This window comes from Chelmon rostratus, chromosome 9, assembly GCF_017976325.1.
Source record: "Chelmon rostratus isolate fCheRos1 chromosome 9, fCheRos1.pri, whole genome shotgun sequence".
In the NCBI taxonomy this organism is placed as follows: Eukaryota; Metazoa; Chordata; class Actinopteri; order Chaetodontiformes; family Chaetodontidae; genus Chelmon; species Chelmon rostratus.
In genome coordinates this window covers 15,418,069-15,440,238 of record NC_055666.1, presented here as the reverse complement: position 1 = coordinate 15,440,238, position 22,170 = coordinate 15,418,069, and the positions used below count along the sequence as shown (strand labels likewise).

At 43.4% G+C, this 22,170-nt stretch overlaps 3 protein-coding genes across 6 annotated transcripts; 2 read left to right on the top strand and 1 right to left on the bottom strand.

Moving 5' to 3' along the window:
- The first annotated feature begins 565 nt into the window (after positions 1 to 565).
- On the top strand, positions 566 to 3,693 carry LOC121611834 (paired box protein Pax-5-like). The gene is made up of 7 exons (XM_041944540.1): positions 566 to 663; positions 745 to 1,012; positions 1,492 to 1,689; positions 1,775 to 1,815; positions 1,898 to 2,005; positions 3,328 to 3,465; positions 3,558 to 3,693. Exons 1-7 carry the CDS (start codon positions 618 to 620, stop codon positions 3,578 to 3,580), a joined length of 822 nt encoding a protein of 273 aa, XP_041800474.1. The 5' UTR covers positions 566 to 617; the 3' UTR covers positions 3,581 to 3,693.
- Positions 3,694 to 5,561: 1,868 nt separating this feature from the next.
- LOC121611354 (signal-transducing adaptor protein 1-like) lies at positions 5,562 to 13,208 on the top strand. Of its 3 annotated transcripts, XM_041943893.1 has the most exons (14): positions 5,562 to 6,043; positions 6,155 to 6,249; positions 6,402 to 6,477; positions 7,240 to 7,280; positions 7,375 to 8,688; positions 8,815 to 8,886; positions 9,143 to 9,259; positions 9,363 to 9,419; positions 10,037 to 10,230; positions 10,514 to 10,645; positions 10,851 to 10,920; positions 11,130 to 11,232; positions 11,318 to 11,500; positions 11,587 to 13,208. In XM_041943893.1, exons 5-14 carry the CDS (start codon positions 8,587 to 8,589, stop codon positions 11,739 to 11,741), a joined length of 1,185 nt encoding a protein of 394 aa, XP_041799827.1. In that variant the 5' UTR covers positions 5,562 to 6,043; positions 6,155 to 6,249; positions 6,402 to 6,477; positions 7,240 to 7,280; positions 7,375 to 8,586; the 3' UTR covers positions 11,742 to 13,208. The 3 variants fall into 3 exon arrangements, with proteins under 3 accessions (XP_041799827.1, XP_041799825.1, XP_041799826.1); XM_041943891.1 differs by lacking the exon at positions 6,155 to 6,249 and having other exon boundaries at positions 5,562 to 6,154; XM_041943892.1 differs by having other exon boundaries at positions 5,562 to 6,249.
- Positions 12,760 to 22,063, bottom strand: ankrd13d (ankyrin repeat domain 13 family, member D). Of its 2 annotated transcripts, none has more exons than XM_041943889.1 (16): positions 21,152 to 22,063; positions 20,897 to 21,032; positions 20,695 to 20,819; positions 20,324 to 20,369; positions 19,142 to 19,285; positions 18,839 to 19,028; positions 18,671 to 18,737; positions 18,081 to 18,162; positions 17,678 to 17,739; positions 17,450 to 17,580; positions 17,158 to 17,315; positions 16,553 to 16,675; positions 16,210 to 16,382; positions 15,183 to 15,262; positions 14,300 to 14,533; positions 12,760 to 13,303 (listed from the first exon to the last, which is right to left on the bottom strand). In XM_041943889.1, the coding sequence occupies exons 1-16, from the start codon at positions 21,233 to 21,235 to the stop codon at positions 13,240 to 13,242; spliced, it is 1,899 nt and encodes a 632-aa protein (XP_041799823.1). In that variant the 5' UTR covers positions 21,236 to 22,063; the 3' UTR covers positions 12,760 to 13,239. The 2 variants fall into 2 exon arrangements, with proteins under 2 accessions (XP_041799823.1, XP_041799824.1); XM_041943890.1 differs by having other exon boundaries at positions 16,562 to 16,675.
- Between the last annotated feature and the right edge of the window lie 107 nt (positions 22,064 to 22,170).

The window sequence follows — 22,170 nt, the reverse complement described above, 5'->3', positions numbered from 1 at the left end:
GTGTTTTATCACACGTGTTATTATTATTTGTTTTAAAGTTAAGTACTTTGAGTTGCATCTTATGGATGAATTGAACTATTTGAATAAAGTTTATTATTATTATTATTATTATTATTATTATTACTTATGATATTCCACCGTTGGCTAAAGTGTTAAGGTCATAATGACAAAGTACGCGCAATTGTGTAAAATTCAACAGTTTACTGAATGAAAAGTACAATCAATATATAGTTTTTGAGATTAGTGGATTAGTTTTAACTGATGCTGTTTTACACTTTCTCCTTTGCTGCTGTTACAATGCTATGGTCGCTATGGGATTAATAAATCATTATTTTATCGTATCTCAACTTATCTTATCTTGACTTGTCTTATCTTCACTTAAAAGCAGAGACAATGGAGCGCGTGCACGTGTGCGTGTGGGTCCATGGCTCGTGCCGCTGTCCACCGCTCCGGCTCTGAAGGCAGACTACTGTCGCTGCGCACCGCAAACAAAAACAATCAGAAGAAAACTGAAAAGTGCTCTTTTTTTGAATGGAAATGTTTTTGGTTCTGCAAAGCAGTTACACTTTGTGCCAAGCGACGTCTAGAAGTTAGACTGCTTTTAGAGTCAGACTGTGATGATGGACGCACGCTTTGGACAGGTGCCGCTCAACATTACGCACAGTAAGTAACGAAGCTTCTTATTTAAGTTAAAGTTATGGGGTGTCAGCTGCAGTAAGTTATCCACTTTCTTTTTGCACTGAGTTATGATGAGCGAGGGGCTGCCCATGCAGGACTTCACGCCTGCTCGCTGGTGTGCAACCATGCCTTTTGATGCGTGTTTCCTTGATCCGCTCCGGCGCTCAGGGCACGGCGGGGTGAACCAGCTCGGCGGTGTCTTCATTAACGGGCGCCCGTTACCGCACGTGGTGAGACAGCGCATCGTGGAGCTCGCTCACCGGGGCGTGCGTCCCTGCGAGATTTCTCGCCGGCTGCGCGTGAGTCACGGCTGTGTCAGCAAAATACTGGCCAGGTAAAGGGACTGCTTGGTCATTTATTCAAGCGATTTAATAACAAATTAATCTATAGACAGGGTTGTCTATAATGAAGCAGATTTTGCAGAATATGATAACCTGTATCTGTATAGAACTTTTCAAAATAAAGTGTTGCAGTGTTCACGCATGAAAACTACCCACATGTTAAAATGTTCATATGCCATTTGGAAATGTATATAGACTTTCATGTAAATGCATAAATGCATTAGGCCTATATTTATTTTCATGTAGGGTAATGGTTGACTATCCACATGTATATCAATTCTCATCTTTAATATGTGCAGTATGTGTGTGTTCATCTCAGGACTAATTTTTCAAAAAATAACTTTTTAATATTGATTAAGCTACAGAATGTGATTTTCTATAGTGATGCTGTGCCTTCTCCCACATTATTCCATCTCCTTAACTGTATATGAATCAGGTAAAATCAAGTAAAATTACAGTACTGTGAATTCAGATACAATGAGACAGGAAGCATCAAGCCTGGAGTGATTGGAGGCTCTAAGCCCAAAGTGGCCACTCCCAGAGTTGTGCAAACGATCCTGTATCTGAAGCACACCAACCCCACCATGTTTGCCTGGGAGATCCGAGACAGGCTGCTGCTGGAGCGTGTGTGTGACCACGACAGCGTGCCCAGCATCAGCTCCATCAACAGGTACAGATGGCCTCATGTATGCGTGTGCTTGTGACAGCACAGATGATGGCAGTGCGTGCTGAGCGAGTTCCCTCTGTCTTTACAGGATCATCAGAAACAAAGTGCAGTCTGAGTCTTGTGAAGTTGGTGAGTCTTGTCTGTCCCTTCTAGTCTCTCTTGAGCTGTCTGTGTCTAATGTTTCCTGACACTGACCTCTGACCCCCGGCAGTGTCATCAGCATCATCTGTTGCCATGGGAACAGCCTATCCCTCCGAGTCTGCCTATTCCATCAGTGGAATTCTGGGATTCAGGAAATGCAGCAGCAAACATAAGGACGGTAATACAGTGTGTGAGTGTGATCAGTGTGCTTGTGCATGTGTTTGAAAGTGTATGTGAGAATATTTGTTTCTGCCTGAGAGGCCTTTTTCACCGCAGACATTTTGTCATGCCACAGCAAGAAAAGCACAGGTATAAATAATAAGAATGAATTCACATAGCTAACTTTATAATAAAACAGATTGCTTATTTTTTTTCATTTACTTAAATACAGTCACAATCTCTGTCTCATTTGCAAGCTATCAATACTTGATTGTTTTGTCAGTTGGGATGCAAGAAATTAATACAATCTATACTTTTTAAATTTTGAAGAAAAATAAAAATGTGTAACACTTTATCTTGTTTTATTTTCTGAGCTGCTGTCAGTTAGTCCACAGGTGTTGGGAGCAGCTCCTCCATTTCTGTTGCACACTCTATTGAAGAGCAAAGTGTCCTTTAACATCACACTCAAAAACCAAGCACATTTGACCTACATGCAGATATCCTTGACTATAATGTAATTTATTCCATCACTTTTCTTGTCTGGACACACTGCTAATGTAAATTAGTAAGTTAAACTAGTGTGCTTTGGAGTTTTCTTTGGAACAGGCATCTAGAAGCCAGTGGAAATACTGTAGGTGTGATTTTTATCTCTTCACTTAAAAAAGAACCTGATTTTTATATTTAGTCAATTAATACAATCTTCATATTTGATTTTCTGTGTTTCAGAATAGGTGAAGTGATGCTAAATCCACATTTTCTGTTTCAGTTTTTTCAAGAATTTTCTAAAGCGCTTTCTCATATCAAGAAAGTAGTTTCACACCGCACAAAAAGAAATGGTCGACCGGCAACGTCTATTCCTGCGTTTTAAAAACAAAATGTGAGATTCCGCACCAGATTAAAATGTTGTGTAGATGGATGCATTTGCAGAGCAGACACACAGATTTCAGTGGATTCTCTGCGGTGCCAGACCACGCAGCAGACTGATGCGTAAAGCCGGTGGTCCTGTGTTAATATTATCCTGACTGAAACAACCTCCGCAGCAGGAGATCCACCTCAGCGCCCCAGGCTTCTGTCCTCTCAGCCAGCAGGCTCTCTGCTCCTCCCTGCCTCCCCCTCACCTCAGCTTCTCATTACAGGCCCGCTTGCACCTCCACTCCTCCATCACTGCAACCATTAAAAAAGGAGATTGCATGGATAAATTTGTGCACTTACAGCCGGGAACATATACATGCATGTATTTTGTCATTGTACTAATTAGAGCAAGTGACAATTGCAGTAGAGGGATGGAGGTGGGAGGAGAAATAAAAGCGAACCTGCAACAGGAGCTGTTTTGTTTTCCAGGAGGAGGCATCTCCTGCTACCACAACCAGCCATGTTCCTGTAATGACGCCTGGGGATGGTCTGATCCATGCCTGACCTCCTTCTCCAGCCGCACCTTTTACCCCAGCCTGCCAGCTAATCATAATCCAGACCTCTTAGGTCAGCCAGCATCAAAATTTGATTATGTCTGATATGAGTTCAGCTTTAATGTCTTTCTCAAAAGGTTTTCTCTCATCTGTTCTCTTGTTTAGGGCCTCCGTGTCATTACAGCTGAGCAGGGCTGCAAAAGAAGGAATATCCACCCCTCAGTGCCAAAAACCAGATGATTTCAAAGCTGGAATGATTGAAACTGTAATTATTTCAACATGACTGATCGAGATAGAAACCTGAATCACAATTACATGTTAAAATAAACCTGAAACAGCATATCACCTGTTGTGTTTTATTTACATAATTTGGAGTCATATGCACACGCTGTTGTTTCAGAGGCTTGACAGAGCTTCATCAGTCCAATATATTATCCCCCATCCCTGTCACCCCTGTGGCCATTTTCCCCTCAGTCAGTGGCTGAGGGAGAGCATCATTAGGGGCCCCGTGATGGAGAACAGCGACCGTTTTCTCTGCTTTGTGTGCGTCTCCCTGGCCTCCCCTCAAGCATGAGGGATTAAAGGAGGAGATGTGGGATGCCAGAGGGACCAGCAGGGTCAAAGAACACTGCTGAGAAAGAAATCTGTGGCCAGCAGTGTGGCATCAGTCTATAGGAGGCATGTTGAGAACAGGCACATGGTGGCAAATGTTTTTACAGCGTATATCTACATACAAGCTCATGCATGAGCACACATCTTGCACATTTGCAACAATAGTAGACAGCTGGAGACATTCAGATTTCTCCAATCTGCGTCAGACACAGTGCAACAGTTTTTCACATTAACACAAATGTCAAGTCAAATCAATTCGACCTCTGAAGCCCAAAATCACAGATTTTACTTGCAGCTTTACAGTCGGTACAACACACAACACCCTCTGTCTTTATTTTCCCAATTTGAATAAGAAAAAACTTTGACAGAAATCCCGAAACTTTGTACCCAACCGCGTTTCTGTCATCACCCTCTTGACGAAGAGCACATGTTTAAATCCATCGCTATGTTTAGAAAAGCCACTTGCTGCTAAAAAAGTTAATAGTTTACATATTCTTCTTGCACTGCGTTACAGTTTACATTCTCCTTGTGCAACATTGTCTTGGTTACAGTTACATTGTCTTGGTCTTGGACTCTTCTGTCTTATAGTCTATATTGTTTTTGCACCACAGTCTTCATCTCTTGCACAGTTCAGTTTATGTCTTTACATTTGTTTTATGTTGCATATTTATTTGCAGTTTGGCGTCCCCGTTTAACTGCTGCACCATAGGCTCCTCAGAAACAGCATTTCATCCCAAATGTATACTTGTATATGGATGGTTTCCTGACACACCATAAAGAGTAATCATTAATATTAGTTTATCCTGCTGAACAAATCTAGCACATGCTTGCATCAGTAGGGGGCAGTAGTTGCCAGTGCTGTGATTGTAGGCAACACTAGCAGCAAGTTAGCACAGAGCTGACAGTTTCAAGCTGCAGCTTGTGAAGACAACTCGTTAAAACAAGTTATTAGACAGCAAAGCTGAACTGGCTGCTCGCCCTCCAGCGATGTCCCAGCACTGAGCTGCTTTTAGTTTTGTGCAGTCAATTCTCCAGCAGACATCATGAGACAAGCTTATGCTAGGGGAGCCCTTATTTTTGGTGTAGACAACAATACCAACAGGGACCTGACCTGACCAAAGACATCAGGCTGCATTCTGTGATGTAACATGAGCCAGTCCTATAGATGCCAGTGGAAACATGGATAAATCCCTGCTTGTGCTGGTTAAATCAGTCATTTTCTCCTGCTCCCTCTTCTCCAAAGCCGGGTTTCTGCTGCATGCAGTGCAGCTACCTTGACATAATAATGAAGACGATGTTTGAAAATGATTTTAAGGACTCTCTGCACAGTAAAAAGCATTTAATGTTCTTAAATTAGCCAGTGTATGTTTTATTTTACGTGGCCAAGTAGGGTTAGGGTTATTCCTCTGAGGCTCAGAATGAAAGGCATTAAAGGAAACAATGCTCAGGGTGTGGACGGAAAGCTGTCGACATTACTGAGCAAATATTTCTTGTGCTGAGTCACTCCTCCATACAGGTATTTGCAGAACACTGTTGCAGGAAGAGGATGCCTTTAGATCGAAAAGTTACATGTAAAAACTTGCTGTCAGCTGTTTTTATTGGGAACTCTTTTGGAAAGCAGTTAAAATTGGCAGGTTTACAGGCTGATGTGTTGGTCAGAGCATCAGTTCAATAACTTTGTTTTTAAACAAACATGACACGAGAAAGAAGAGGTTATGTTTAACACTTTTTTGAAGGTTTTCTGTTTTATTCCTGTTTGAAGGTGAATATATGTACCTAGTGTATTGGCTAATTTCAATCAAAAAAGAATTAAGGAATGATAAATTATATGGAGCTCTGAGTCTCCACAAAAGCTGGGAGGTCCAGCTCTGCCTCTGCCAGCAGCCTGCTGTTAGTTTCACTTTCCTGTCGGCACACAGTGGATAAACCTGCTCAGTCACTCAGTCACTGCGGGATGATCCACAGCAATAACGATGTGGAGACGTCAAGCCTCCCCTCTCAACGACCTGAGGGGCTCCGACGATGCTGATGCTGATCAGGTTTATCTGCACGATGAGTTCTGGGACTACCGCCGATTGGCCCACATTATTAACATCTGCAGGGAGTATGAGCAGACAGCAGAGGGCAACTTCCTTTCATATGTTTCACAGGTAAGATGAAGTGGAAGGACCCAGACTTCTCAAAACAAGCTCCAATCAATGGATCATGATTTATTAGACGACACCCCTGCACACACATGCTCTAGGTATAAATAGCTATTAATAATATTGATATATATTTATTTATTGTTATAGTAAAGTCTTGTACACAAGCTGTTTCATTATGTTAATTGTTTTTTGCTTGTTTGTTTGAATTTACATGTCTCTTGGTGTGAATCCACCGTGGGCTGAACCACAGAGAAGGAACAGGCATGGTGAGAAATGGCTGCTGATGACCTGTGTGCTTTTATTCCTCCTGGCATTCACTTTCCTCAGTAAGTGACAGAACTGGATGTTTATCATGAATGTGCTGAATGAAAGAAGTTCACAGCCACATTTTATTCATGCACATCTATTATTAGATAGTAGTCTGATATTTAAATATTTTTATTTCTATATTAAGCAGCATTTTACCGTTGTAGCTGTAATGACTTTATACAAATGCATCCAGTGGTTTCCAACCTGTGGGTTGAGCCCCCGCCAAAGAGACGCAAGATAAATGTGAGGGCAGTTGAGATTATTAATACGGAGAAGAAAAAAGTGTTGTTCGTATCAGATTTGTATATCTAAAATGTTTTTTTTTTATGGAGTTTTCTCTAATCTTGGCTCTGTTTTTTGTGAAATATTTTAGAGTTTTACCTTGTTATTAAACCAGTTGAGGAAACGTCTTTTTGGTGGAACTGATAATTACTCATGATCACCAGCCAAGAAGGTTGGAAACCACTGTCCTGATCTATAACAGTGTATTTTATAAGCTTATTGTTTGTGTATTCATGTGAAAACTTAATCTGTAAAGTAACTGGTAACTGTTAAATAAATGCAGTTGAGTAAAAGTACAGATCTAGATATAGATATGAAAGTAGCATAAAATCTAAAACACACTGGTACCTCAAAAGCTGTACTTAAACAGTACTTTAGCAAATGTTTATATTCCACTGCTGATGTTTTCTCTCTGTCTTTTTTTTCTTTACAAAATCCTGATGAATGTTATGATATTTCTTTAATTTTACATTTTTTTTGTCTTTTTGTTGCTGAAGTGGGATCAGTTGGAAAGGAAAACACTGATGTACAAGACTACGTAAGTCCACATTAACCCAAATGCTCTGTAAAACAGTCACAACTTGCTGATATTAGCTGAAAAGACTCTCTCCTGATGTCTCTCTGTCTTTCAGGATGCTGATGTGGTTCCTCCATCTGGAGCTTTGTGGTTGTTGGGGTGCCTGCTCTTCTGGACTGTTTGGTTGCTCCTGCGCCTCCTCCAGATGTTCCTCTGGCTGACTAAATGGCTGCTATGGTTCATCTCTATTTCCGTGTCCCCGCTGTGTCACGCTTTGTCCCTCCTTCTGTCCTGCCTCCTGCTGCTGCTGCATTACGTGTGTGACGCTGTGTTTTTTGCCACCACCAGTCCTGTGTACGTCTATGGCACGCTTCTCACTGTGTTCACTTCACTGCTCATCTTCACCAGGTGACAGCCAAACATGAACAGAGAAAAAATACTGTGGTGATTAGTGTACATAGTATACTGTATGTATAAACATATATGCATACAGTACATACACACATGAAATTTAATTATATGATCTGAAGGCATTAAAAAGTTGAAACTGTGACTGTGAATGTTCACTTGAAAAAGGGATTTTTTTTTTCCTGTTTTAGTGCATTAAGTTTTCTCTCACATGAAAAAAAAAACTCTTTTCCATGCTGATGTTGATCTCTGTATCCATGCACACCATATGTTAATGGAAATAATTTACCTGGCCTGCCCATCACATGTTTGTGTGGGTATGCACTAATTGATTACTTACTGGATTTGGTCATGTACTTTGTTTTCAGTACAATACGTGACAGAAAAGAATTCACCTGCACCTCAAAAATAGTTAAATTGGGATGGCTTGTCCATGGAAAACAGCTGATTCCCGGGTCAGTGGGTAAGGTTAGGGTTATGTTTAGTCTGTGTAATTTCCCCAAAACTGTGTGTGTGTTTATGTGTGCGTGTCTGCACGCTTCATTGCCTCTGAGTGTGTGGTGTAAAGCTCAGGTTCAAAGTACAAAAGAGGACTTTTACTTGGGATATTTTATACTAACAACTTCCTTCTTCATAAATCACCGCAGTGTTTCCTCGTTCTCAGAGCCAGAACAGCACTGCGACTGAAGGAAAAGGGGGTAGAACAGCTTATCAGTGCAGGTTTATAGACCAATAATCGCATCAGCTACACTTAAAAACTCAACGAGAATTTATCACTGCTTTGAGAGGAACCAGCCTCTATCAGGATCCAGCTGAACAACTTATTCAGCATCAGTGACTCCACTGCTGGACAAGCAGACACAAACCAAGCAGGAGCTGAACTGAATCTGGCCACAGGACCCACACAGAGTGCTGGACGATGTCTGTGCACCCCAGAGTCATCCACAAGAGGAGGGCGACCATCACAGCTCTGCCTCTCTACTACTCTGGACACCTGCTGAAGAAGCACATAACAGAGACGGTGAGGATACAGACTGTGGATGTGCACACAAGATGAAAAGAAATGGGCCATGAATAGTGATGTTTGACACCTTAAATTCCCCATAAATTTGTGAAGCTGTGTCACAGAGACAATTGTGATTTTCAGGATTTTAAGAGGTACTACGGAGAGCTCCGGGGAGCCACACTCTTCCTGTATGAGGACGACACACAGGACACAGTAAGCAAACAGCTTCATTCGCTCTTCTGACTGGAGTGACTGCAGCTTAAGAAAATTGTGATTTTGAACATTCCAACATGATTAAACTGTGAATTTAATGTTTGTTTCACCAAGAAAAGATGAAAAGTATTAAGCCTTAGAAACATATGTTGAATTATATTATAAGTTTTATTTCAGATCAATTCATACATGTTTGCACTGACCAAGAATGTCTGACCACATGTGATAATTCTCTTATGTTTGTTTACTGTGTCAGTACACAGAGAAGTTGGACTTGGAGCAGCTGACGTCCATGAAGTTAGATTCTCCGTATAACAGGAAGGCACCAACTATCTTCACTCTCATGATGCCCACTGAGGGGGTGCAGTTGAAGGTCTGATGCAGTGAAACCTGACAGATTTTTTCTCTTTCTTGTTTTTTTCCCCCCCTTTGTCAGCAACACCAAAAATGTCTTGTTTGTTTGTGCGTCTGTGCAGATGGAGAATCCTGACACCGGAGAGGAGTGGAGGGGTTACATCCTGACTGTGACCAAAGTAAGCGAACACACACACACACACACACACACACATATGCTGTATCTACAAGCTGAAAGACACACTCCAGCTTGATGCCGCAGTCTGTCTAATAGACTCTCAGTACAGATCCTTTTGAAGGTGCTGAATATTGCTGAGTGCATGTCAAGAAGCAACAACAAACCCTTAATGTCTGAGTTCAAGCCTGCTCCAATAACAGGTACTTAACTATACAAGACTCGGGATTAACACTGAGATGCAACAACACAACTCTGTGAGACACGCACACCAAACAACAGGAGGAGTAAAGTACTTCCTGGTAAATAATTAGGCCATAATTTGGCTCATGATAATTCTGTAAGTCCACTTACCTGCTAGTGAAAATGATAACAAGAGTAAGGTAAGATCCAGCTCATCTGTAACTTATGTGACAGGAAGACGGCGTCAGTAAATATTCTGAGTCAATGTTTGAAGTTTTCATTGCAGAGTTTCTGGAAGTGATGATAAATGTGATAATTCCACGAAGGAAGTCGGAGAATATGCTCAACGCACCAGGATGGATTATCTAACCTGTTACACGTTGTCTAAAATAGCTGGTTTTAGTGACAGCACTGACGTCGAGCCCTGCTTTCCTGTAGAAAGAGATTCCCAGTGAGCTGCAGCTGCTGCCTGGCCAGTTGGTCCAGCTGCAGGAGGTTCTGGATCAGGAGAGGAGGAGAAACCCCCCCATGCTGCGCCCACCCCTCCCACCCCGACCATCCTTCCTACTGTCAGCCTCCCCCTCCCCTCCACCGCCCAAACACAAGCCTGTTAGCTCCCCGGAGGTTCCTGCGTGAGTCAGACAGCCTGTCTTCCTCCTCCTCTTCCTCCCCTCTCAAACCTGAAGCACTTCCTGTTATTTCTGTCTTCTGAACAGCAAATACAGTAACACTAAGTGGCTATTAGTATTTTTGAGGTCACTGACGGTTAAGCCCTCCTTGTTATCCTAATGTATGTGTGTGTGTGTGTGTGTGTGTGTGTGTGTAATTTCTTGCCCTCTGAAACAACATATTTCTGTCTTGATTACATCCATAGGCAACGAGGAAGTGTTTATTTATTCTCACTGGTTCCTGCAGGGGTTTCTTCAGTGTGACTCGGCAGGAGGCTGAGCGGATGTTGGAGGCAAACCCAGAGTATGGAGCCATGATTCTCCGCCCGTCCACCCTGGCCAACAGTTATGCCCTGACCCTCAGACAACTGACGCCCAGGTCTGGCCATCCATCTCAACCCCTGAGCACTGACTGCAGAATCATGCAGGAGTTTATATCTTGGAGTCAGAATAGCTGTGTTTCAGAAGCTTTTGCAACTATTAATTCATCACATTAATATAATGGTTGGTTTCACACATGGTTGAGGCTTATCAAAGGTCCAGGCAGCAGTAAGTAAATAATCCTCCTCTTTCTTATGTTTAAGTGGGCCTGTCATCAGGAACTACAGAGTGACAACCTTTAAATCGGGCTTCGTCATTGAACTGGACACACCAGTAAGTCCCAATGAAAGAAAATCGAAATGTTGCCGCACATACTCATAATTGTAGGAATTAAGATCCTTCCAAGTCTGAAACAGTGCTGCATTCATGTATTCGGAAAATAAATATATATAAGATATAAATATAGTAGGAAGCAAGTAGAAATAATCTACACCATCTTTAAACAGTCTTCCTCTGCTTTCCTTCATGTGTCTCCTCTGTAGGTGGCGGTCTCCTCCTTGAAGGATGTACTTAAATACTTCCTTGAAAAGACGGAGCACCGTCTTCGTCCCTACATGTTGTCTCAGCCCTACGACACTCACATTGGTGAGAGTGACGCCGTTGTCGTGAATAGCCTCAGGTTCAGTGGTGAGTTCACATCTCCTAACAGTGTTGATGTGTGCGTTCACAGAGGTGTCACTTGCTCCAAGCATCAACTCGCCTGCACCTAAAACAGTACCCAAGGCACAAGTGGCCCCTACGCTGCGTTCAAAGACCAAAGAAGTTCCTCTGCCCCCTCCGAGCAGGCCAGTGGACAGCGAATACGTGGTCCCTGATGAGGACAGACCTGATGATCTAAATGAACTGAAGCTGGGTGAGAATGAGCGGGATGTTGTCGGAGCTGCTTTGCATGTCATGGTTGAGAGGGTTTAAATGGGTGCATGTTTTTGTCCAAACCAGCTCAGTTGGATGGTGAGCTGCAGGAAGCTTTAGAAGCACAGAGGGATACGATCTACGCTGCAACCGCCAAAGAGGAAGTCACCACCTATGAGAACCCAACCGGTGAAAACTGCCACTCAAGCAGAGCCCAGTGGAGCATAAAGAGCGTAGTGTGAGGCCTCACAAGTCTGCAAATGTTTAATTTTTTAACTTCGGCTGAAAGATTTCACGCTCCCCTGCCGACAACAGTCTGTCACCTTTGGTGTGAAAATATTTCAAAAATGCGCTGAACGTCAAACACGTGGCGGACGGTTCAATTAAAATGCAAGAGGTTCCCGATTTCTTAAAGCAAGGGTCTCCCAAAAGATAATTAGCAGTCCACCTGTCTTGAAGTCCACAGCCATGCTAGTGTAGGTGCAGTGCTTTGAGCTAAATGCTACGAAACAGTAGAACATTAAAACAGAATATTATGGTTTAATGTTATCTGTTATCTACAAGTCACTGCGTTAAGCTGCAAGTGACTGTTTAATCATTTTACAAAGACAGATAGCTTTTGTGTCTAAATGATGAGAGAGAGAGCTTCATGACCCAGATTTGGGGCACACTTTCTACTGAGGGACACACTCACCATTCAGTAGTTGCTTATTAGCGTGCATGATTTTTTATTAGTCATTATAAAGCACTTATCGATTCCATATTATGGGGGTTAGCATTGGGTTATTGAGATCGTGATTCATGTGCAGCAACTTCCTTACTATCAATAAGCAGTAATTATGAGGGAAATTGAGGAAAACTCTTGATGGCCTGACAAAAAAGAAAAAGAAAATTTCTGATCATATTCAATGAAGAAAAACTGTAAATCCTCACATTTGAGAGGCTGGAACAAGCAACTGTTTGGTATTTGTGCTTCCCAAAATACAGTAGTTTCCGATTAATTTTCTTTCAAATGACCAAACATTACAGCTCCAGTTCCAACTACGCAATGATATCGAGGATTTTTGTCACACAGTATGGAAGGTTATCATGACTCCTGTTTTTACTCAGTCGTTTTAACAAAAATGAACATTACGATAAAACTGTCTGAGCCGATCACTGTGCAGATGAGACTGTTGATAAAACTACAAATACACACCAGTCTTATGTTTGTTCTTACGTTTAAAAGCGTTCAATAAAACACACAACCACAGTCCAGGATGATCATTACTCTTTATTTTTTCACACATAGGAGTAAGCCAACATAAACATTTCAAATGTTATAATCATATTTTTATAAGTTATTCCATTAAGATTGTATTCTCGTATTTTTCATCATTATCATGGATCATGTTATAGGTTTAAAGTTTAAGGATCATTCATCACTCAATAAAAGACAGCAAGACTGTGAAAAATAGTCAATAAAAAAAGAAAAACAAAGACTCTCTCCCTTTTGTCTCCTTCACCGTAGTGTGTTTCACAGTACCTGTTTCCACCTCTTCTTATTCACCCCCCTCTGACCTTTTTCACATCTCATGTTCTGGTCCTTTACACTCTGTTGTAGCAGCCTTCGTGTAAGAAAGACAAATAAAATATCTGTAATAACTTAATATGTCAAGCTTTAAAAAAATAAAAGTAAAACAGAATAAATTAAGATGATTGTTCCCCAATGAAGACCACTGCTCCATTGCTGTTGTGACATTACTTCTCGGTGAGTGACAGCTGCAGGATCCTCTCCAGCTCCTCCTCTTCCTCCTTCTGCTGCCTGCGTCACAAATATGAAATAGAGTAGTCAGAACAGCGACAGTTAGAATATCAATTGAAACCGGAGCAGAAAAATGCTAGCTATTAGGAAAGGGTTCATATTCCTGTAATCACACACTTCCCTATTGAGGAAGGCGTCTTTGTTTCACTATGTAAGATTCAGGCTTCAGTAACAGCAGCCAAGAACAAAACTCTATCTGAAAGTTGAGGGGACTTCAAAACTAGGGATATCTTGTTCATAAATTTTAGGTTAGCATCTCTGTATGAGTGCGTTTACCTAAAAACATGGACCAACTAAGATCATTTTTATTGGATTGGATGTTGACACCCCACTGTGTCACAGACGTCTGTCACCCTGCCGTGCCAGAAGACAGAAGAGACAGGAGAGCAGGCTGCAGCACTTCCTGCGTGTGTGCACTCAGTTTGACATTAAAAAAGACATAAAGAAGAGGAATAGAGGGAGAATTTGTAGAACAGCTGGGAAGAAGCAGGCAGCCTACAAAACACAGTCCACTCAAAAACACTTCCTAAAACACTGCATGCAAAAAATGTCTTTATTCTACTTCTCCATCTCTCGTGCCGGGCAGCATGGTGGTGCAAATGTTGCTGGTGTGTGGGTTTCCTCCCTTGTATATACTGTATTAACCCTTTGATTGACTGGCAAGCTGTTCAGGGTGTGACTGCACAGGATGGTATCAACAATGGGAAAATCAAAAGATTTTGTGCCTACTTTCTTTCCCCTTTGGCTGCACTGCAGCTAAGCATTTCTTCAGGCGTTACTCACTTCAGGACGGGCAAAAACAAAATCGAACTTCTGACAACCCCTGGGTGTCTGACATAGCTCAAAATCAGAGTGGAACCGCCTCTGAGGCACCAGCTTTCCTTGATCAGCAGTAGCCACAAAGTGGAGCCGATTCCACACATGACGACTTTGTTTCAGGTAAGCTCATGCATGTCAGAGCGCTCACAACCTCCTCTCTCATTCCTCCCGCCTCACCTGTCTATCTCCTCCTGCTCCCGGCACGACAGCTCCATGGCGATACGCAGCTGCTCGTCGAAACTCGACGCCACACCAAAGTGTCCCGACAGCCGCGGGTCGGTCACTGTGCTGTAGGAGAGCGGGGAATTGGCGGTGGGGTCCGACGGAGAGACGGAGGAGGGCTGGCTGGGGTCGGCCGTGTCCTCTCCCTCTCTGCTGGCCAGTGAGATGGACAGAGACTCCTGGATCGCCCTGAGAGCAAAGAGGAATTCAACTGAGCAGCATCTTTACGGCAAAGTTTCTCTGCTGTGCTTCATTACAGGATGTCTGGGAGTTGCTGCTCCCATGAGAAGGTGGAGAGAAAAAGCTAATCACTGAACTCTATTTAGAGATGTTTAATTAAATGGCTTCACAAGCCACAGGTTTCTCTGAATAAGAAAGAATTATGAATAAGCATGAGTTAACCCACATGATGGTCTCTCAGTCACAACTGCAGATGCACTTGTTTAAAATAAACTCCCTTTTCCTTCTTTCTCCTCAAAGCCATGTAAAAACAAACTAAGCTGCATGGATGACAGCCGCAGGCTCTGCTAAACTTAGCATCTGATTCCTCTTCATTCTTATTTTTGTTTTTCTCTGTACATAAAGTACAAAACAGAGAAAAGTTAAAGGTATACTATGCAGGAATTTCCTTAAAAACAATGTATAGACTTACACAAAAGTAATATCTATCAATAGGTGCAGGAGATTAGCTTACTTAGCTTGTTCAAGTATCAGCTATTTATCAGATGCTTGAATGTTGTGTTTATATATATATAAATATACTTTTAGAGGAAATTACATCGAAAAGAATTCATCAGAAATCAGAAACAAAAGATCATAAGTCTGAAGGTCAGCTCACCTCTCCAGCTGAGAGTCTTCCTCGTACAGTGGACTCTGGGGCACCGGGCGGCTATTGGTCAGGGCTTCCCAGATGGTCACCTAAAAACCACACACGTGTTTCAAGGAAAAAACTTGCATTAGCTGGAAAATGATTCACTGATTCGCTGCAGCACAAATTTTAAAAATGTTTTTAAAAAAGAAAAGCAGGGACCAAAAATAGCATTTTCCACCAGGGACAAACAGTGACCAGTACAGTTCGTGACTTTGTCCTGACAGTTACCACCTGGGTCACTGTCTCAAAAATAATAATAATAACACTTATTTGTATACTTCTTAAAAGAAGTGCAGTAGTGCATAAGTGTGAGGTAAAGTGCATAAGTTTGAGGTCTGTATGAGGAGAGTCAAAGCTAGTTAAAAACATTTAACTGCTGCTTCCCTGATATCTACACGTAGTGTGTTTCAGAGCTTTCAGAGACTGACAAAAGCTGCAGCCCCGATTTTCTTTCATCTGTTGCTGTGAACCTCCAATAAACCTGCAGCAGATGATCGCAGTGCTCTTGAAGGTAATAGTGAACAAGGGAGTTAGCAATGTAGCTTGGTCCTAGCCCATTAAGGGCTTTGTTTACAAGGAGGAGGACCTTAAAATCAATTCTGACTGTTACAGGAAGCCAGTGCAGAGCAGCTAAAACTGGCCTAATGTCCTCTTGGTTCTGGTTAATAGCTGAGCTGCAGACTTCTGAAAGGGCTGAAGTCTCTGAATGTTTTTTTTTGGGAGGCCAGTCAATAGTGCGTTACAGTAATCGAGTCCGCTTGAAATAAAGGAATCAGTTTTTCAGCATTTTATAATAAAACACATTTATAAATGGCGTATTTAAGCAACGTTTCAATGGTAAAATTAGCTTTTCCCGAAAAGCCAGAGTGAAATTCATCAGTTCTCCTACTTTAGTCAGACTGCAAAGAACCAGCCAATTAACTTGACGGGTGTTACACTGTAGATAGAGATGACAGGAAAGATTCAAAAAAGGGAAGAATCGTGTCACTCCGACCTGGTCACTCTCTGTGCCGGCGTCCAGCAGGCTCTGCTGGATGGCAAACTGCAGCAGGTTGTCATCCTCGTCCCTCATCGGCTCGCTGCGTCCTGGACCGAGGGTGGTGTAGTCTGCCGGGGGCTCGAACACCGAGGGGTCCACCTCGCAGTGGAATGGAGGCAGAGACTGACCTGGGAGAAGAGGGGTTACAACATTACTGCACCTGCAAGTAAAAGGTAAAACCAAGCTTGTGTTCACCTACACCTGCTTTACATTTTGAGAACACCCTTTATTATCAAACCCAAAAACTCAATGACAAATCACATTAGAATTACAAAACTTATGACACATATTATATTACAATAGTCACCAGCTTCCTCGGAGCTCTCTGGTTTGTGAACCGTCACAGAGCTGACCGGCTCGTCGCAGCCACACAGGTTACTGAACGTCACTCTGGCATTCAACACGTGAAACAGGGGAATCTCTGGAAGAAAGACAGTGAGAGTTTTAAAACATTTAAAGACCCCCTCCAATGGCAATCACTTTTTTAACCTCGTTAACGTGTTCCATATGGTCGAGACATCATGAGAGAAATGAGCAGTAAACGCTGTGTCTGAGTATTTCCAGCTTGGAACGGTGGTGGACCAATGACAGTCTCACAAACACAGAATCAGACAGCCTGGGTTTCATATGTCACATCCTTCAGGAAACAATCTCATCATCTTGCAGGGTGGGGTTCCGGTGAAACGAGGGGTATGCGAGGAGTAGCCAGGTGCAGCTACGTCAAATGCTGAGTGGACATTTTACGTTAGTCAAAACAGTTCTCCAGACAGCTAAGCTGCTGAATTACATGATGACGTTATTCATCAAGATAATTCTGACTGAAAACTTCACATGACTGAATTATTCTTATATTACCACTTGCCACTTGGAAATGACCCGCGCTGTGTGACCTCTCATACCTACCTATCTTGACAGGAAAGCCTGGCGGCAGGCGGAGGGTGATGAAGTCACGCAGCTTGGCAAAATGGGCATTGGAGATGGCCATGAGGTCGATGATGGGCGTCACCTGCTCGGCCAGGGACAGAGGGTGACTCTCACTCAACCACAGTGTGGCTTTAAACCTGGAGAGGAGGCAGAGAGGCGGACAGGGAGGAGGAGACAAGATGCAGAAACCCCCGTTTTGAGCCACCCAGTTCATAAAGAGAGCTTGTATTAATGAAAATTAATGCCGTGTGTTTCCATGGCGGCGCCATACTTCTGGACTTTGCTGGTGAGCTCGACGGGACGTCCGATGTCACGGCCGTTCAGGTTGAACTCCGGGTTGAAGTACTCCTCGGCTGTGATGGCTGTGGGGTTGTGAGGACTGGCACACTGGGACACATTACTCTGACAGAAAAAAAGACAGAGAGCCATCAGTGGTGGGCGCTCATCAAAGAAAGGCTGCAGGTGGTGTGGGTGGATGTGATGCTGCGGAGACTCTTACCCCATTGTGAGCTGTGTGTTGTTCAGCAATCCCCAAGAAGGACTGCAGAGGAGTCTTTGAGCCTGAGCGGGAATAAAACAGAGAGATCATCATCATCATCAATCTGCTCCGCAAATATATTAATGTTTTTTGCTTCTTTAGGAAGGCAAGAGATCCGCCTAGAGCAAAAATAATATTTTAATACTTTGAGGGGAACATACCTTTAGTCATGATGGACTGCATAGTGATCAGTTTTGTTTAGTTTATATGTCACATTTCACGACTTAAATTCAAGGAGGCTCAGTCTGATTTCTCTGCAGTGATTTTCTGGCTCAAAAAAGCTGTTTCTTCCATGATATCATTCCCCCATCACTATAAGTGCACAACAGGGACTTACAGTGTGTGTGTGTGTGTGTGTATTCACCTCTGCTCCTCGACTTATCCTGGTCTGATAGGTGCTCCGTCCTTGACCGAGTCACTAGCTCCACGTTGGTGGCACTGTAAACCTGAACGCGAGGAAGCACAAAGAGATCACACTCCTTCTTTGCACTTTGTTTTTAGTGAAGCTCCTGTCACCGCATTTGTTTGGGTCACAAAAGCATTTCTTTAGTGTGAACAGCAGCAGGTCAAACTGTGTTGCAGCGCAAGGATGAAGAGTCTCCCCCGGCTTATCTTTGACAGAGCAAACAGCATGCTGTCACTGTGTTTGGTCAGTAATTTCTCATGCTAGTTCCTTGTCTGCGTCTTATAGGGGACAATCCTGAATAAAGTGAATGACTGTGTTCAAAAACACCGTAAAAACGTTCATGTTCTTTGCATTTAGACACTTTCTTCCCTGTGCAAATCAAATGACTTCTGGAAAGTTATTTAAAACTCAGAAGCAGATAATTAGTTCAAACTGGATCACAGAACATTGTACTAAACTAACTTCCAAGTGCTCAGGACTGTGCGTTCGAGCCAGCTTTGCTCTTTCTGAAAAAACATCTGAACTAGGTCAGCCTAGCGGTCGCTCACCTTGGCTTCGTACCCGCTGACCACCTCACTCTTCTCGGAACGCCAGCCCCAGATTCCAGACTTGTTCCTAAACAAGACAGAGATGAAGTAAGGCAGCTCCATGAATGTCTGCAGATGGTTTGCAAACACGAACACATCAAATGCGACTGAGATGATGTTGCTTGTTACCGTTCAAAGGCAATGTTGCGTGTGTTGAGGTGCGTGGAAACGATGGGCGACGTGAGTCTCTGTGCTGTGTTCTCCTGTGATGGCTGCATGGCCGCCAGGAGGGAGGGCGCATCACGAGGAGACAACACGAGTGGCTCTGTGTACACCACCTGCTTCTCGTGGTCCACCTCCATCACCATGGCTCCATCGTCTAAGTAGAGGAGCACGCAGGTGAAAAAGAAAGGCAGACATGCCAACCTGAACTGAGGCCCAGCCACAAGAGGCACTGACTGTCTGCTGATGCTGTTCTAGGAGCATACACACCTCCACCCTTAAAAATGTAGCTGCGTCGCCCTTTCAGCCAAGTCATGTGTTCGAAGCCCAGGAGGGTGGTGTCCACACGGAGGCACGAGCCGCTCTTCCACACGCGGTAGACGTCACTGGGACACACCTTCGACACCAACGGCACTGCGAGGAAGATTCAGGAAGCATTTTAGATGCAAGACACAAATGAGGGAAAGAGACTGAGGCAACCAAACAGGGAATGAGGGAAAGAAAAGGAAAAGAAAAACTGATATACACTGGAAAATGAAATGTTTCTCTGGATAATTTCTATAGATCACTACAGAGTGCATCAACTAATCATTAATGTCATTATAGAAGAATTCACTGATTATAAACTCTATAGAAAAAGGTCACAAAATCACAATTTAGGAACATGATGCCGAATGCTGTTTTTTTATTCTGACTTAGCTATGAAACCAAATGTAACCCATTTATGACGCAAAACAGATGAGTGCAAGAAAACTGCAACCAAACTGTGTCTTCAATGATGCAATGTAATACTGAAATTATGTGTAACTTAATTGATTTATAAGTGGCACTTGAATCAATTCAGCATATTTAATGAAGTCTGATGTACTATTCTTGCAGTTGTTGAATGCCCTCATTGTAACTCGCTTTGGATAAAAGCCTCTGCTAAATGAATGTAATGTAGGAAGTCAACAGGAAATTATCAAAATCCAGTAGTAAAATTCCTGTACCACTGAGACCTGTTTATAATGAGACTGTGGACATTACAGTCTCGCAACAGTGGCTGAACATTATGAATGTCTTGCTCTAATTCAGTCGTTATTGTAAAGAAAACGCACTGAGAGGCATGAACATATTGAGATCATATATGTTTGGAGCTTTTATTGTAAACACTGATACAAAATTGTATGCTGTAAAATGTAATTAAGTGTGAACATGAGCACCTTTGCAGATTAGAGAAGGTAGAGTAATCCAAACACAAGAAATCCCATTGCATGACTGAGTGCTGTCAAATGCACTACAGATGATCGTAGTGGGCTGCATTATGAACCGAACCTGTCTGTTCAGGCCACTGCTTCAAACTGAGCAAACAGTCACGTTTCTGCTGAGCGACAGCTGCTCCCGGGGGAGCTGTCCAACCAGTGCGGTGCTGAAACTGGCCTGTGTGAAAACACATTCATGAGACACACTCACCCCAACTGGTGAACTCCCACTTCATCTCCACGTAGAAGTCCCGCGCCTGGAAGACCCCAAGGAAACTCTCTGATTACTCAGACAAAAGCAAAAACCTTCCAATGAATGGGCTCCGAGTTTACTGACATTTGTGCGTCCTGACTCAATCAAGCTTGAGACTTGTGAATAGGTTAGAGGGACCATAATGAACAAAAGATGCATTGACAAAGCAGCCTAAAACGTTGTCCCAGTGCAATAAACTCTTAACACAAGTTTACAAAAGCTTTGAGGCGTGGCTGAGGTTGTGGTGTGTTGTTTGGGACAACAGGTAGAGTTTAATACCTGGAGGGTTGAAGCTTTTAATCAAATGAACCGCTGTGAAGCAGTTTTACCTGTCTCAGTTTGCTGAGCAGCTCCGGGATGCCGGCCAGCCTCTCAGTGGCACGCTTGAAGTCTCTGTACTGAAGCACCAGCTGCACTAGCTCTGGGTCCCCGGTGCTCACCGCCTCCTGCAAGACTGAGACACACGTCCACATTTAATGCAGATGCTTCTTTATTCCCATGTGAAGTTGGGAGGCACGGCAGAGCACTCACTGGTCCAGCCCTGTCCGTTGCAGTGTGTGGGGTCTGAGGAGTGCCTGAGCAGCACCCGGGTTGACTCCAGGTGGCCCAGACACACGGCCAGCTCCAGCGGGGTGCGCCCCCTCGGATCGAGGCGCTCCACATCCTGCTGCAGAACCAAACACACCAGCAGCATCAGCGCAATGCAGCGCCACCTAACAAACGCATCTGTTTAAAAAACATATAGATATATCATCCGCCAGCCGCAAAACAAACCTCCTGACTCACCTCGTTTTTCTGCAGCTCTCGATCAAGCTCCAGATACTGATTGTTCCAAACCAGAAAATGCAGAGGAAATGCTTCTTGAGCCATGGTTGTCGTCCGCTTGACAGTTAAACAGTAGTAAAGCTATGTTTGCAATTTGATTTCAGCAGCCAGCAGATTGCAGTGACACCACAGCAGACTCGGCACAGCTGGCTAGCTAGCTAGCTCAGTTAACAGCAGAAAATGGGTAAACGGCGAAAGACAGAAGTGCTTCACTGGAAAAACCTGTCACTAAGCAAATCTATCCAAGTGGCTGACGTTAGGCAGCAGACAAACTACAATACCGTGCGAGTATATTTAAATTAGTGGGCTGAGTTAGCTCGGCTAACTCAGCCCACTAATTTGATGTAGTTAACGTTAACTAACAGCTAGCTGAGCTAACGTTAGCTAACTGGCTAATAACAACATTGTTTCCTGCTCCTCTTGACACCTCTTTTCCATTATTCACAATGCAGGAAAACTAATTCAGCCGGACAAAAATGCACCTCCCGAGTCCGCTCATTGTTTCATGATGGATGTGTTCTGGAGAAAAAGAGCAACACGGGTGAAACCTCCGGCTGATAAAGTTGGCTAGCTACCCCGCCGCTACTGCGAGCATCCCCTGTTTATATCGCAGGGTTGTCACGGTCCGTCAAAAATAAAGCGAGATACGGCCTTGACTCCAGTTCCACATCCAGGTCAGTCGAGTCGGGTGCGATTCGATGACAGCTGCTGCCGATTACCCTCAGTCGAGCCTGGCTGCCGATCACTAAACCAGACCGCGTCTGACAAAGTCTGTTACGTCCCCGTGCAAACACACAGGTTCGGTACAATGTAGTATATAATCAGCTGCAGCAGTGCCACTTTTTTATATATTTATTTGTGCGTCGCTTTATTTCCAGGTTATGGAGAGAAGCTGGGTGGAGCCAGGGAGGAGCTGATGTTGGATCTGATCTTAATAAGCTATGTATTACCAGGAAAATGGAGCAACGCCACTAGCGCAC